Source organism: Notolepis coatsorum (genome assembly GCF_963971535.1).
Source record: "Notolepis coatsorum genome assembly, chromosome: 16".
NCBI lineage: Eukaryota > Metazoa > Chordata > Actinopteri > Aulopiformes > Paralepididae > Notolepis > Notolepis coatsorum.
The window spans coordinates 58,444,390-58,461,470 of record NC_140180.1 but is presented as its reverse complement, the minus strand read 5'-3'; the positions used below and the strand labels follow the sequence as shown (position 1 = coordinate 58,461,470).

At 43.8% G+C, this 17,081-nt stretch overlaps 1 protein-coding gene across 2 annotated transcripts in view; it reads left to right on the top strand.

The window, feature by feature from the left end:
• The first annotated feature begins 771 nt into the window (after positions 1 to 771).
• stx3b (syntaxin 3b) overlaps positions 772 to 17,081 on the top strand; it is a 43,882-nt gene continuing 27,572 nt past the window's right edge. For both annotated transcript variants that reach the window (XM_084331297.1, XM_084331296.1), the window contains exon 1: positions 772 to 1,135. In XM_084331297.1, the coding sequence (XP_084187423.1) occupies positions 1,106 to 1,135 (30 nt within the window). In that variant the 5' untranslated portion in view covers positions 772 to 1,105. The remainder of the gene's footprint in view (positions 1,136 to 17,081) is intronic.

Sequence of the window (17,081 nt, the reverse complement as noted above, 5' to 3'; positions counted from 1 at the left end):
CCTGCCTGTAGCAAGACCTTGACCAGGTAGGTAGGCCCACGCCTATAGCCTACCATGCACACTCTGTTTTAAACCGACCACTTCGCCCCCATTCTCAGTGAAGGTAGAAATAAATGTCACAATAATTAATGACATGAAAATATAATTATACATTAATTTTAACAATCAGAATCTGTGTATGACCGAGAGAAAGAGAGGGATGGAACAGCTGTTTTCGCCCTGGATCCAGTAAAACGCATCAGCAGCCTGCAACCACTAGTCACGGGCCGTAATAAACAGTTTCCTTATCGGCTTAACGGAGCGAGGGCAGATGACCATGATCTGCTTGTGTGCAGGGGGGGGGGGGGGGGGGTAATGTCTATTCCTGGTGGAAGTGAGGCGAAGTTCAGTTCCCGATCATTAACATCGACCCGTGTGTTTACCTATAGGCCTATCTTTCACACTTATTGGTAGTCTAGCCTAATCCCTTAAAGTTGAATTAAGTGACCCAAGACCATATCAATGTCTAAATAAATGAAGAGCTGTGATCGTTTGGATGCGTACATAATACTTCAGTTGGCACCATACATGATGTAAACTTGTAAAGGCACTCGCAAGAAGGGACCTTTGTGCAGGTGCACCTATCACACCGGCCAGCAGGTGCACCTATCACACCGGCCAGCAGGTGCACCTATCACACCGGCCCAGGGCGTGGTTTCGATGCAAGTGGACAATGAGCTCTTTACGCATGCGTGAGCCAGAAAAAAGTACGTTTTAGAATGATTACTGTCGGCCAGCGGAGAGAGATTATGCGGCTGTACACAACTGCTGTTTTAATCCTCTGAGCGAAGAGATTTAGCACAAAAAAACACTACGGGTTTTAACCACAGCAGCCATATTGTATGGACATCGGCGGAAAATAACATTGTTTTTGTACAAAAACTCATCTTCAAAAGACAGCCGACACTTTGGAAGAGTTGATTTTCTTCACTGGCGGTGGGATTCTATTGCACAGCTAGTTTGCCAGCTGGCTGAGGAATTCAGAGATTAACGGCTTGTTTTTAAATTCATTTAGCATATTTTAGTGTTTTATTCATTTATTTGTGTGGAATTGATTGTCGGCAAGATGAAGGACCGATTGGAGCAACTCAAAGCGGTAAGTTGTGTAAAAGTCCGTTGTTAACAAACATATTAATTTGATGTCATCTCGGGGAAGACTGTGTGCATACTGACTATAATTGTCATTATTGGACAAATTCCATTATTCGTGTATCAATTAGCCTGACATAAAGCATCAGGCTACCTCATTTGTGACAACTCACAACTTCAGGGATGTAACTCAACACAGGTGCAGCAGGGTGCAATTTGGGAACCAAATAGAAATGGGGTTGATGGGACAGATTAGATTATCATCATTATCATTACTGGAGGGAAGTCATTGTCACAGCTAGACGCGTTCAAATGACAACTATATAACCTATATCACGAAGGACACAACTCACCGAACATATGATGGCATATAAATCATATAGCCCCAAAACAGTACACAATAGCAGCCTACTGCATCATATGTGTATGTTGACGCAGTCTTTGGGATTTGTTTGGTACTAAAGGTGCTGCAAGTGATATTTTTGGTTTAAATAAGTGTGTTATCCCTCCCACTTTATCTAATCAGGGGAGAGAACCCTAGATATTTTTTATTTACTTCAAGAAATCTTACCAAACCAAATTTTCTATCTGCACAGGCAGATTAGTTTACTGGTTTCAAGCTCATATCTTCTTAACTAGTTTTTATTTCTTTTTGTCAGACCAGTTTTGCAATGTGGAGTTATCTCTCCTGATTGGATAAAGTGGGAACGGGATAGCAGAACATCTATTTTCTGTTTATTGCAGAATGGAGGGACTGGGAGACCCATGTTACTGACCAAACACTAATATTAGTGATGGCTGTTGGAATGTAGACTACTTATTTTAACCAAAATACCACTTACAGCTCCTTTTTAAAGTGATCCTGACATCCTTATTATTGGAGATGGTGATAGGACGAGTAGTGTGGGATAAGGTGACAGTGAGAGATTATCTATAGTTCATTGTGCAGAGCATTGGTGCCATCACTGTCTGTCAGGAATAGGAATTTGATTTCATCCCAGACAACCTACAGTAAAAATGTATACACCCATGGCAGTGGCACTATAGGGCACTTTTCCCTCTTTTCTTTCTGTTTTACTCTGTTGGTGTGGATTGGACCTTTTGGCTTCAATCATCAACATTTACTTGGTAGCTATAGTCTAGACATATATGACACCTCTAGCATGACATGCCATTTAGAACACATGTAATGTGAACACAATTGTGTGGTTTAAATGATTGTCATGGAGTCACAGTGACCTTGCAGACAGTACAGGTAATCTTGGGGACCAGCTGACCCCTCTGTCAAAAGAAGTTGAATGGAACCTGGGTGGAAAGAAGAGGGAGTTGCTGGTGCGATTATGAGTGGGCACTAACCTGGGAATAGAATCTGCTGGTATCGAGAACGCTTCTGCTGGCTCACGTTTAACCTACTGAGCAGCACTATGTTGGACAGAAATTATTTGAGACATTAGCCTGCCAAACCAATTTTCTCCATGAGTAGAGATCTTATCTCTATCTGTGCGTGGAAAATTCAGAAACTGAAGTGCCTCATTCGGCTACTAGATTGTCTCTGTCTAGTATTGGGGGGGGTGTATCAGATTCAATACTCGTTCTTAGCCTGGTATCGGCCCAATATCTGTATCTTTACATCCTGGAGGTCAAGTAATATAGCTTCATATGAATGTATAGTACAGGAGTAGCAAGAATTTAAGTGTACTTTTTCATTCCTGACGATCATGGTGGTAGTTAATGACAGTAAGCAGGCTTGCTACCCATTGGGCGAGGCCCTGATCCACTTTAGCCCTTGGGATGCGTTGCCATGGCCACCTCTAACTGTTGGCCAAATATTTGCTGTGTTTTTACGTTTGTGAGATGTGGTGGTCTGTCCGCAAGCGTTAGTAAGTAACTCACTGCCATGTTGGTTTCACCTCGGGAAGGAAAGAAAACAAAGCGGGTCATTTAGCCCACAAGTCGTCCACAACGTTCTATGTGGAAAGTTTCAACTATGAGACCTGACTAGCCATAAGAGCAGAGATCATTCCGTTTGTATCACACTCCTCTCTGTCTGTCTCCCCACAACCCCCACCCTCCTCTTACCCCCTTGAGTTTCCTTCCTAATGTTTAACTTGCTGGTGGGGCTCTAGGCTGCATATCGTTGCTTGTGTGTGTGTGTGTGTGTGCACGTATGTGTGTGCCTGATCAGGTCACCTGATGGAATGCTAGAGAGTCTTGGGAAAGAAGAGTAACAGGAAGCTCGGGATCAACTTTAGCTTCAAGCTATTGGGTCATGGTTTTGTCTGAAAGCTCATACTGCCCAATATTTAGAGTAAAATAGTGTAGTATAGAATAAACGTCGCTCAGGCCATTTTAAACTTAAACTTAAAAAAGGAACTTAATATTGGAACAGGCCGCAATAACTTGATATGTTTGTGTTGCATTATACTTATTGAGTTTAATGTGTTAGCCTATTTAGTAGACCGTAAGCAATAATCTGTTAAATCCTCACACGTCCTGTTCAGTGGTCTTAGTAATATACTGTGCCCATGTTTTTGGCACTTCTCTCTGTTTACAATCCTATGTGTAAACAAACGGCCTAGTGATTGTGTTCAGTGCTTCTCTGGCTGACATGAGCCAGAGCCAGGAGGGGACAGAGTCAGGAGGGTACAGAGCCAGAGCCAGGAGGGTACAGAGCCAGGAGGGGACAGACTACAGAGTCAGAGCCAGGAGGGGACAGAGTCAGGAGGGTACAGAGCCAGAGCCAGGAGGGTACAGAGCCAGGAGGGAACAGAGTCAGAGCCAGGAGGGGACAGAGCCAGGAGGATACAGAGTCAGAGCCAGGAGGGGACAGAGTCAGAGCCAGGAGGGTACAGAGCCAGGAGGATACAGAGTCAGAGCCAGGAGGATACAGAGTCAGAGCCAGGAGGGTACAGAGTTGGAGCCAGGAGTGGACAGAGTCAGAGCCAGGAGGGTACAGAGTCAGAGCCAGGAGGGTACAGAGTCAGAGCCAGGAGGGGACAGAGTCAGAGCCAGGAGGGTACAGAGTCAGAGCCAGGAGGGTACAGAGTCAGAGCCAGGAGGGTACAGAGTCAGAGCCAGGAGGGGACAGAGTCAGAGTCAGGAGGATACAGAGTCAGAGTCAGGAGGATACAGAGTCAGAGCCAGGAGGATACATAGTCAGAGTCAGGAGGGGACAGAGCTTCAAGAAGCAGGATTACCCGGGCGGCTAGGTGGTGTAGTGGGCAAGGCACTCGCCACCAGTGTGGAGACGCTAGGATTCGCGTGTTCGAATCCAGCTCTCCACATTGTTTTCAGTTTAGCTGGTCGTCCGCAGTAATACACATTGGCCGTATTACGGGGAGGGAAAACTGAAGGGTGGGGATCGAACGTTGTGAACAAGCGACTCCTACAAGTCGGTTGGTGCGCCTGCGCAGTAGAATCAGGAAGTGTCGGGGGCAGCGTGAGCCTCCCACGCGTTACTCCTCGACACTGAGAGATCGAGCTGCGCAGGTGAAAAGATGCGACTGCTGTTACCTCAAGTACCGGAGGGGACTTGTGCTATGTATGACTTAGTCCACATTGCAGCCGGCTTGTGGGAGGCAAGAAACAGCGTTCGTGACAGGGGAGGGTTGAATTGGATGATACGAAATTGGGATGGGAGAAAATATAGAAAAATGGGAGAAAAAGTGGATCAAAAAAAAAAAGAAGCAGGATTACCCGGTGAGCCAGATATTCATAATGGCATGTCATCGTCGGATGGTATATGGTTACACGACCTCTATAAGAGCCAGTATGCAAGTTTAATTTGACAACTTCTTATTTAAAACAGCAATAATAATAATAATCTTTATTTCTATAGCACCTTTCATACATGGGATGCAGCTCAAAGTGCTTTACATATAAGGCATTAAAACAATTACAAATAAATATGACAGTAAATAGATCTACAGTATATCTACAATCCTCAAGCACCTTATGGGTCTGCCAAATAATTTTTTTAATACATTGACTCAATGAGTATAATATCAATCGAGTGTATATAAAGTACATATACTTAAAATTATGATTGATAGCCACCAACCACAATAGCCTAAGAATTACATGGATGACATTGATTTCATATTTATGTGGCTAACAGGGTGATTCTGTTCTAGACGAACTTCCTATGTGTTAGCCAGGTAAACCCAACACTGTAAACCGTCATGTCTAGTAGGCCTATTGTAAGGTTTTACAATCCATAAAGCCAAATTCTGCTGGTTCATCATCTCTTACTCTTTTAAAGGTCGTATTCCATCGCAGCCATCCTGGTCACAAACAGGTGATTCATGTAATCAAATGGCAGGTGATTATCATTAAATGACAACCTTGGCCAATGAGCTGTGGCATTGGGCCATCTTGTATGACAAACTATGTCGTGAGAACACTATGAATAAGACGGTGTCGAGTGACTAGGAAGAGTTATGAGAACCACACTCACAATGTGCCTATGTAGCAAAGCGGTGCTTCGCAACATTTCATTGGTGGCAGTTAAATGTTCAAAGGCGTCTGGTCTGACAGAAATGCAAAAGAAGAATTTCATTCAGAAGCATGACGATTGTTAAATTTATTTGACATTTTACAGCAAATACGGCACAATAAAAAGTATTGTTTTCTAGTGTTGGTCCTTGAGAGTTCAGTCAGTCAACTGGAGAATGAAAACGTGTCTCCATTGCTATTTCTAAGTGTTGGTGCTTGGTGATACCCATTTGTTTACGTTTGGATCACTGAATGGGCTTTTAACTACAGTGCCTGCCTTTATGTCTTTCTGTTTGACTGTTCTGTTTTGACTGGTCCTGTCTGTCTGTTAACTGATATTATCACCATACTTTAGCCACGATATGATAAAATTGCAATTCTTAATTATCCGCAGCACCTTAGATTTTGTGGATCGAGAAATGTATTGTATTGTGATCTACCACTTCACTCTTCTTTCATAATGACCAACTTACTTACTTACTTAGGCCCATCGCTCCCAATGGAGCATAGGCCATCTACGACTTTTCTCCATCCAACACGGCTTTGGGCTGTCCTTTTCTGCCTCCCCCCAGCTAGTTCCTCGTCTCTTGAGCTCCGCCTCAGTGTCCCGCCTCCAGGTGTTCTTAGGCCGCCCTCTCTTCCGCTCCCCCTGGGGATTCCAAGTCAGGGCCTGGCGTGTAGTACTGGTAGCCGGTTTCCTCAAAGTGTGGCCTATCTATCCCCACTTTCGTCTCGGGATCTGCTTCTCTGCTGGTTCCTGTCTTCCTTTCAGCCATAGTTCCTCATTCTTGATTTTGTTTGGCCACCGGATCCCAAAGATGCGTTTCAGACAGCTGTTTATAAAGGTCTGTATCTTCTGCAATGTTCTTTTCGTCATTCTCCAAGTCTCTGAACCGTAGAGAAGGACTGATTTTACATTTGAATTGAAGAGCCGCACTTTGGTTGTCATGGCGATGTCCTTGGAGGACCAGATGTACCACGCGGTCCATCCCTTGTCGTGGGGTGGTGGCTTGAGTGCCTCAGTGACCCAGAGAGCTATGCCAGCAGGTGCACGGGCACCTGGCAGGGTCACCCATGCTGGACAGGTCAAAGGGTAGAGGTGAGACAAATTGGATCAACCTCACCCCAGAGCTTAAATCTGTTTGCGTAGGGCCAACAACCCTACCTGGAAAAAAAGCATGTTACTAAAGCATCATAATGACCAAAGTCTAAATCAATTATAGTTAAAAACCCACGTATCAATTACTAGGTGAAATTCATGGTCTTTCTGCAACATTATTTGATATAATTATGTGGTCTGTCATTAAAAGCCTTGTAATCGTACTGTGAAAAATATCTGCTATACTGGCCATCAATGTATCAATACAGTATGGTGGGAGGAAGTATCAGGATACTATACCACCCACCCCCACAACCTGCCTAACCTGCATCCTACAGTGGCAGCTGTCTATTACTCTGCCTGGCCTCCTCTCTGTTTGCTTGACTGCCTAAACATCTCGTTTCCTACTGTGTGTGTGGAGGGTGTTGACCAGTCTCTCCCAGTGCTAAACTTCTGATCTGATTTTGTTAGAAATCCTCAGGGATTAAGTGTCATCATAAGGTATTACAGCGAGGGCTCCAATGAAACCTCTTTGGCAAAAGGAAACATTTAGTACGAGAACCAATCGTAAGTCCACATGTGTCACACATTCACACACACGCACACACACACAAAGGATCAGTGAACTGGGCCAATTGTAAACGCCTGTGTCTAGCCACTGCCATGTGGAGCGCAGTTATATAACTAGACATTATGTTGCTTTGCATGTAGAATAAGACTAATGTAAGGTCTTGAATGACAGAAAAAGCCACCAGCAGTGCTACCGTATCTATCTAGTGTTCATTCAGTGATGGGCAATTGGTAGCTCATGGTCCACATCTGGCTATTAATACACATTTAAATATGGCTCCAAATCCATCACTAACCTGCATGTATTTGATAAAGGCTGGTTGAAAAGACATTTCTAAATTATATTTCATGCTACATAAGTGGCCCGTTCCATATGGAATTACAAGACGCCATTATACAATGAAACAAAAGCCTGTGGGCCGGTGCTCCTGACGGGGAGTGTCCCGGTGAGAACCGATCCCACAGCTACAAACACAGTACAGTACAAAGATATTGTAGTGAGGCGGGTGAGGGGCCCCTCTCTCCGGCATCACCCCCCTCCAAACCTTGCATTTCTATAACCCTTCAAACTGGCCGATACGTGACAGCCAGATCTCTTAGGGTTTAGTCTCTCACTGCCCTTTTAGACGGGTCAATATATGGTTGAACCTCAAAAAATTGCAACAAAAGGTTTTTCAATGGATTCTGGTACCATTAGTCATGCTAAATAAAATAACATACTAAAAGTCTACTAAAAATCTAACCTTGCGAAAGGGGTCATTTTCAAGATGGCGGTCGCCAATACAATATTCACTACAGGTGGTGCTGTCAATCGATTAAAAATATTTAACTAGATTAATTGCATGATTGTCCATAGTTAACTCACGATTAATCGCAAATTAACAATTTTTTTCCTACCTTAAACAGATCTTTTTTAAGTTCCAAGTTTTAATACTCTTATCAACATGCGAGTCAACAAATGCTTGCTTTATGCAGCCATTTAACACAAAAGGATGACCCTCATGCATTGCAAATTTGCATCAAATTCAAAACCGAGTGATGCACAAAATAACTTAAAAGAAAATAATAATTTAAAACAATGAATAAAGTGTGCATGAAATAATAGGGGAAAGAAAACGTTAGGAACTTGTTACATTCACCCAAATAAGGGCTGAGTAATCACCCCCCCCTCTCTCTCTCTCTCTCTCTCTCTCTCTCACACACCCCCCCCCCCTAGCTCTCTTTCTCTCTTGCCCCTTCCTCATCTCTCTCACCCCCCTCTCTCTCTATATCTCTCTCACACACACACACACACACACACACACACACACACACACACTTCAGAAACAAACATAGTATCAATGAGAGCATCAATAATACACCTGAGTGAAGTCTAGTAAAAAAAAAAAAATGTAAAGTTAATCATGAGTTAAAAAAAAATAGTGGAGTTAATAGAATCGGGCGATAACGCATTAATACCGCGTTAACTTTGACAGCCTAAAAACATTAACTAATATCACCATGAAACTTCCCAAGTTGATTGCTAACAATACATCCAGGGAGCGAAATTAACTTTTTGACTCACCGGCCAGTGGCGGGTAGTTGGGAAGAATCTACCCGCCAAGCATATTTCTTACCTGCCAACTTTCTTTTGATAAATCTTTTTTTTATTATTATTTTATATAATTTTTTTTTAATAAAATATATATTATATAATCATACTTGTGATTGTGTTATCTGCGAGACATCGCCACCTCACTGTCTGCAAACAGCTCCACTGTCTGTGTGTATACTCGAGTGGCCTCCAGCTCCAGCAAGGATTCTCCGGCGCTGCAGCTGGGCCCTAAACGCTACACAAAAGGATTCTCCTGAGCTACAGCTGGACCCTATTCAGCAGCCCTCACTCATGCGATGTAAGCCAGGGACTCGAATACGCATGTTGTTGTAGGACATTGATGTCAGGAGCTACAGTATCTGTAGCTACTGCTGGATGGCGTTGGGACAACGCCTCAGTGAACTATTTAGTTTACTGCGACATTTCGTAGTGACTAGTGAGCTACCTAGCCAACGGAGGTATTATGCACTGGACTATTGCTGGAGGATTTGTTGATGTCGGGAGCTATCTGTAGCTAGCCGGCTGGATAACGTTACACAATGCCTCATGTATTAAACTAAGTGAATAGTTGACTGGGTCATTTTGTAACGGTAGCTAACGTTATCTCACGAAGGTCCCACACTGACTAGACTAACGTCACGGTGAGGCAATAGCCTCTGTTTACATGCAGGCATACAGAAACAGGAGGGGTAGGAGCAGCAGCAGCAGTGCGCGGTGCGCTGCATGTCTGTGCTGAGACAGCGAGTGAGAACTCCGCTAAAGAATTGGATCATGATTTTCGGTTTTCACGACTATTTGATTGCCCGCCACACGGCGGTCAGACCTCTCAGTGGGAGGCGCCAAACGTAAAAACTGAGCGCCAATGGCGGGTGGCGCTCTCTAGTTTCGGTCCCTGAATACATCAATATTCTTTTTTGTATTACAAGTTTTCTGAAATGGTATGTTTAAATATGCAAATGAGGCAATATCTGATTAAATATATGCTGAATTGAATACATTTCCAGAGTGCGAATGTGAATGCAAAAGTCAGCTATTTATAAATGTTTGTACAGTCTATGATTGCTACTGTACAGTGTTATTTAGGCTACAGACACTAGCAAATGCGAATCCACAATACTTTAACAACTTCAGTATGACTGGTTAATACTCCCTGCAAGTGGAATCAACCACATACTGTAACTCTGTAACACTCCCCCCTGCAGAATTCCACTTGCTCACAACACTATCCAGACAGAAAATACAATTTCGGACCAGTCAGAAAACACATCAGGTACCAAACAATCCAGAACAACATATCGTCAGACAAAAAATAAAGAATAAAAAATGACTCTTCACAATCAAGCATCATCAAGGTTTTAAGGGTTTCCTGACCAGTTTTGAGGTGGATCTGCATGTCACTTCCTGTTGCCAGTAGGTGGCACTATGACTTTAACTGAATATTAACATGTAGATGTGTTCAGGCTGGGACGCTCATCAATCTTTCTTCATCCTCTGATGACTCTTCTAGAAGAAACTTATATGGATTGTCACATAGAGCTGCCGCGATAACCGCATTACCGCGGTATCGCTGTTGCATCACGCTCACCGCAGAGTTAGGCTGAATACCGCGTCACCGCTGTTTTTTATCATAATAATAAAGTTGGCTTGCGGCTTTGCAGATATACCCTACTCGGTTCCAAGCGACCCTATTGGGTAGAAGTGGTACCAGAAAAGTCATGTGAAACATTGCAGACCACTGACTGGTCAGAAGAGAGACTCGTCACAGTTTGGAGGCTCTGAACAAAAACAGAACACCGCCATCTTTACTGCCTCGCTAAGGATGCATTTCATTCAGGATTTGTTTGCGACAGAACCAAGTGCAATAAACAAAAAAGAATGGATTCACTGTGTATTCTGCCTTATTTATTGATGAAACAAAACCGACATCAACCCAATTTACCACCGAGCGGAGAGTTTAGTGTCACAACAAGATCGCTGATGTGTTACGTTTGTTGTTGTTATTAGCCTAATACTACCGTCAGCCGATATACACGAGAGGTAACGTTAAACCCGGGTTGCTTGGTAGAATACACAATGAGAGGTAACGTTAGCTTTGGCAGAATAGACGCAACGAGAGTATGGTTAATGTTGTTATTGATTGATTGATTGATTTAAACTGTGTTAAACTCTGGCTTGCTGCAAGCCCTCGGACATGGCTAATTGGCTATGCCCACGGAGCTTTCAGTGTACACAAGCGAGCGGCACCGCCTGCATCCCCACACGGAGACAAACGGAGTAGTACCTGGCTGCAGTGGAAAAGGAACGAAGTACCAGGTGCCTAAAGCGGGTCGAGTCGAGTAGGTACTATGCAGTGGAAAAGCGCCATTAGACTAGATGCAGGCTATAAGAGTAGACTACTACTAAAAAAAAATAAAAAAATGCATTCAAATTTTTTTTTGTGCGCACTGTGCGGTAATAACCGCGGCGGTAGGAAATATTTCGCAAATTTGTGCGGTAAGGAAAATATCAATACCGCGGCAGCTCTATTGTCACATTCTTCAAGTTGGCATGGTCCACAGACAGTAGTACATACATGGTAATCCATATCTTCTACAACAGGGGTTCCCAAACTTTTCAGGCCGGGACCCAGAAAATAAGGCGTCAGAGAGCCGCGGCCCAATGCACATCGTCAGGTTTTTTTTTTTTTTTTTTTTTTTTTTTGGCCTGGCGACCGATTTTTTAAGCCAAATATCACTTCAATCCTATTAAGTTAGTTCAAGTTAGTTATTCATTTATATGTGCTATTTATGAGAGGGCTAACGTGTTGCAAAATAATAATGATAATAATAATAGCCTCATTAAAATACTATTGTTGCTTCGGTTGTTTTCAGCGTTTTATGTGCATAATCTGTTATTTAGTTTGAAATGTTCGTTGAAATAAGTAGATTTTTCGTTTTTGTTTATTAAGTTAATATAAAACCATATAGTCACATTTTAGAATACAATAGAATAGAATTTTAGAATACAACTAGAAACACTGTCCTGGCCTGCTTCTAAGTTCAGTGGCCTGACAAAAAAAAATTAAAATGATTTTTTTTTAAATCATCTCGCAGCCCTCCCATGGCTGCTCGCGGCCCACCTTTGGGTCGCGACCCCGACTTTGGGAACCACTGTTCTACAAGAGCAGCGGAGTGTCTTGCAGCCAGTGGAGCAGTTACAATGAATGACCTTCAAGAGACTGTCTGGAGCAGCATTCATACTTGTCATAAGTGGGACAAACCGATTGTCCTGCAGGTTCCACCCCCAGTGCATGGCATCCATTCCCTTTTCTTTTCCTATCCAGACCATGATCTGGTAGTATGCTCTACGACAGTGAAGTTTGGTCGCAGATTCAGTTGGGGGCAGACGTTCAGGCGTTACAAGTGACAAAGCAGAGGCAACTTTCTTGCTGAAGGTGTTACATCTCATTGTCGCAAGGGGGAGTCTGTGCACTTGCCACCAAAAAGGACAGCCATTACTTGGCACCCAAGGTCATTGATCACCTCTGTGGTCTGGTTTGGGATGGTGAATGAATTGGCACAAGACAAAATAATAGGGTCTCCTTTTACAAGCTTCTGAAAAGCAGTCTTTTTTCCAACACCAAAAATCCTAGAAGTTGTGTCACAACCTGTCACTGCATGGATGAATATCAACTGAGAACACATGTCATGTCCAAGGACTTCTTTCAGGCGATTTATGTCATAACACTGCCAATCGCTTTGAACTTGTCCGATCTGAAATAAAGGCCCTTACTACCTTCCTTTGCATAGTAAAGGAGTAAGACAAGGAGATCAGTATCTTCTCCAATGAGCGTAGTGGTGTGTAGAAGAGATGCCTCCACTGCAGCCTTTACTATGTCTACATCAGCATCCCCAGATGCATTGACCACAGTGCAATCCTTTTGTTTCAGTTCATCAGTTATCATCCGGATAAGTCTCTGTTTATTGATATCTCTTGACAGGAACTCCTCCTTCTTACCGGATAACTCAGTTTCAGCAGTGAAGCTGACAATGGGATGAATATTCTGTCCTCGTCTTTGATGCGTGTTGTCTTTGATGGTTGGCCCTTCCTCATAGCCATCAAAGACAACGGTCGTCGCTGAACCATAATGCCGGATGGTGAAGTCAGCATATGACTGTGCTATTTCACCATAGGTTTTTCTGCACTTCCATGGTATTCGGTGAAGGAGTGAACCTCCATCAAGGACGTGGCATTCCGTTTGTGGTACAGAATCTAGTATTGCATCACCACTTGCATCACAGATCGCACACGCTAGTTGAGGCTTATCAGCCTTCTGGAAGATGTTTCTGGCTTCAAAGAGGGCAGGAGGGAAAGGACTGATCTCGTAGTGCATAACCTCCTCCAATGATGGCTCTCTAGTTTGGGAGACTACCGGCAAATGTTGAAAAAGCAGTGCAGAATCAATGGTTCGATCAGGAGCAACCTTAATAGTTGAGTTTTGTCCAAGGGTTATTGCTTTATCCTTTCTACTGAACGAGACCGTGAATGCAGGCTGTCCAATCATTTTGTGCATGATTTTGTTTCCGACAGACTCATATTCATGCACGTTCACACCTTCCTCAGCCACAACTCTAGTGACAATGTTCCTTAATGAAGAGTCTGGTGAGAATGGTGACCATACAGCAAGTTTTGTCTTCAGCAGCTTCTTGGTTTGTGCTGTTGAAGTATGATCTGAGGATGTCTGAATTTCTCTCTCTCATTGTCACTATGCCCTCTAAACCATTTCCTTCTGCAATATATATGCAGTTCCCATATCGTTCCTTCAGCTGGCTTTTTAGGTATTGATTACCATAGGGGAGGGAATCGGCCTTAGATAGGCTTACCTTCCCACCCGAAATTGCAGCGACCAACCTGTGCCCAGACCTGGTCCTCTGGTCCAAATCTTGCCGGCGTGTCTTCATCGTTGAGCTGACGGCCCCATGGGAGGAAGCCATCGATGAGGCATTCGAACGGAAGAGGCTGCGATATGCCAACTTAGCAGCTGAAGCAGAGGGGCGGGGCTGGAACGTGAAGGTGTGGCCAGTGGAGGTGGGCTGCAGAGGCTTTGTAGCCAGTTCCACCACAAGGCTCCTGAAGGAAGTAGGGATCAGAGGACAGGCCCAACGGAAGGCAATCAAAAAACTTGCCACTGCAGCAGAACAGAGCAGTCACTGGCTGTGGCTGAAACGTAGAGACTCATCATGGGCTGCTAAATGAACACGTGGTGCCACCGGGCGTGCGACACACACCCAGGCCTGATCAGCCTGTGGTGGGCCAACCTCGGCAGAGGGTGTAGTGTGATAAATGGCCGAAACACCCAATGAGGTTGGGGAACACAACTGAAGATGTGTCGTACTGGTGGCACCACGTGATCATTGCCAAATTCCACCCCACCCAAGAGGATATCTCTAACCTCATGCAATTGTTGTGCTGAATATTTAGGGATCTTTAACAACTAGTCCTATTAAGAATCCATAAATACTTTCATTTTACAATTGAAATTCTACCTTTGACTTTGAAAGACCACTCATCATACCGGTTATCACAGCATCACACATAGGGGCCCCCCAGGGCTGTGTTCTGAGTCCCCTCCTCTACTCCCTGTACACACACGACTGTGTGGCTCAGCGGAGTAGCAATACAATCATCAAATTTGCTGACGACACAGTGGTGGTGGGCCTGATCTCTGCCAACGACGAGAGGGCCTACCTGGAAGAGGTCAAGGTCCTGGCGGGATGGTGCCAGGAAAACAGCCTCTCCCTGAACGTCAGCAAAACAAAGGAGATGATTGTGGACTTCAGGAGGTCGGGGGTCAAGGACTACAGCCCCCTCAGCATCGACGGGGCACCGGTTGAGAGAGTCAACAGCTTTAAGTACCTCGGAGCCTACATATCCGAGGACTTGACATGGACCACACACATTGACAGTGTTGTGAAGAAGGCACGACAACGCCTCTACTTCCTCAGGCGCCTAAGGAGGTTCCAAGTCAGTCAGAAGATCCTTAAGAACTTCTACTCATGTACAATAGAGAGCATCTTGACTGGCAACATCACCTCCTGGTTTGGGAATAGCACTGCACAAGACCGAAGCAGACTACAAAGAGTGACACGTTCAGCCGAACGCACAATTGGAGGGGGGCTCCCCACCCTCCAGAACATTTACAACAAGCATTGCAAGGGCAAGGCTAAGAGAATCATTAAAGACTCCAGTCACCCGAACAACTGCCTCTTTGAACTGCTGCGGTCAGGCAAGCGATACCGGAGTCTCAAGGCGAGCACAGAAAGGCTCAGAGGAAGCTTCTATCCCCAGGCCATCAGGCTGCTAAACGAACAATGAACACTACACAACAACAACCATCAAACGCACATAGCACACACATCCACACGCACACACTCACTTTAAACAAACACACTGTAGCACCCACTCCACACACTTTATAGCACACACCCACTTTAAACAAACACACTGTAGCACCCACTCCCCACACTTTATATTTATTGATGAAGGATTGCACTACAACTCGTACACCTTACTGTAAATTGTACCTAAATTGTACCTCATCCCATTTCTGCTTTGCACTATATAGTACTGTACATTAGTACACTGCATAGTATTGTATATTATATGGTAACTCAGTTGCGTCTATTCTGCATCGAACATTGTACATATGTCTATACTGAACACTGTGACCTCATTTTCTACTTCTAAATTACATGCTATACTATGTTATTTGATACTATCTTGTCTAGCACAGTCTCTGGAGCGTAACAGTAAGAAGCATTTTGTATGAAAGTATTCTGTACTTCTGTATGACAACTATTAAAGAAACTTGAAACTTGCATTGCAATATTGCCTTTGCAAAGGTATCAGTTTTCACACATCTGTAGTCAGCTCTTCCTTCGTGAACATTAGTTCTGCAGAAAATGCAGTCAGTTTTGCTGTTGAACAGACCATCAGACACCCTAGTACTCCTTTTATTAGTGGTACTGGATTCACCACTCTGTTTCCTCTTTAAATGAAGATCAATTTCTTTACTGTTTATGTACATTTTGCGACAGTTCAAATGCACTTTACAGCCAGCGGTCACAGAATGGTGTCACCTCTCCGAACACTAGCTTCATTGATCCCATCAGCACCCTTTTGGCAAATCTTGACTACATCACCTCCATCTTCCAATTTACAAATGGGACAGATCTGGTCACTGAGGGATGCACTCATCTTGTTGTACCCCAAAGAAAAAAAAGAAGAAATTAAAATGAGATTGGCACTGCATTATGAGTTTGTATACTTGCATGTTAACAGTTCCATAATAAACATCTAACTAATTAAATTTATCTTATTTTATGGATAGTTATGGTAGCTAACACACCCAATAACAGATACAGACACAGGGGTGTAGCACATTAACACATTCCCTGCCACGGTTATATCCATCAATATAGCCAGTCTGCCACCACTCTAGCCTATGGAGATGTTCACCTTCTTTGCAGGGCTATAACTTTTTAAATTGTATTGCTAAATTGACATTACTATGGCCCATTCAACATCGGTTATCTATCGTTCAGGATGTAGGAACGTTATACTTTTTCATTCATAGATTCATACATAGATTATCGTTTTCTGCAGTAATTCATAGAACGTGAGTTATAGGCATAAACGCATATATAGATTATCAATTGCCGTTTATTCCCGATACACGCTATATAAAAAAATTCAACTGTATATGATCCTATACGTTATGCGTCATCATGCGAGGATGAAAGGGGGGGGGGGGGGTCGTTTATAATTCCGTGATCGTCAGTAAATGCTTTATGTAGTATGGGTGATATATTGATCAGATCGGTTTGCAGTGAAATGAATGAACAATTGGGCTGAAAATAGCGTCAGCGTCCTCTTACCGTGCGTCAAAGAGACTGGCGGTGAAAGATCCCAGGTATAGGACGTCGATCGCCTAGGTCCATTTCCGGTTTGTATGTCGCAATAAACGCCGAAATCATATAGATTATTAAGTTTATAAAGCGATCCATATGTACTATAGTATCTGTCGGGAGCCTTGCGACAATATCTGACGGCCAACGCCCGACCATCCACCAGGCGGCGGTATTGAGCCGTCGTTGTATTGAGCCGTAGGGTCCAGCTTCAGCGCCGGAGGTGTATATATGAATTATGAATGCCATG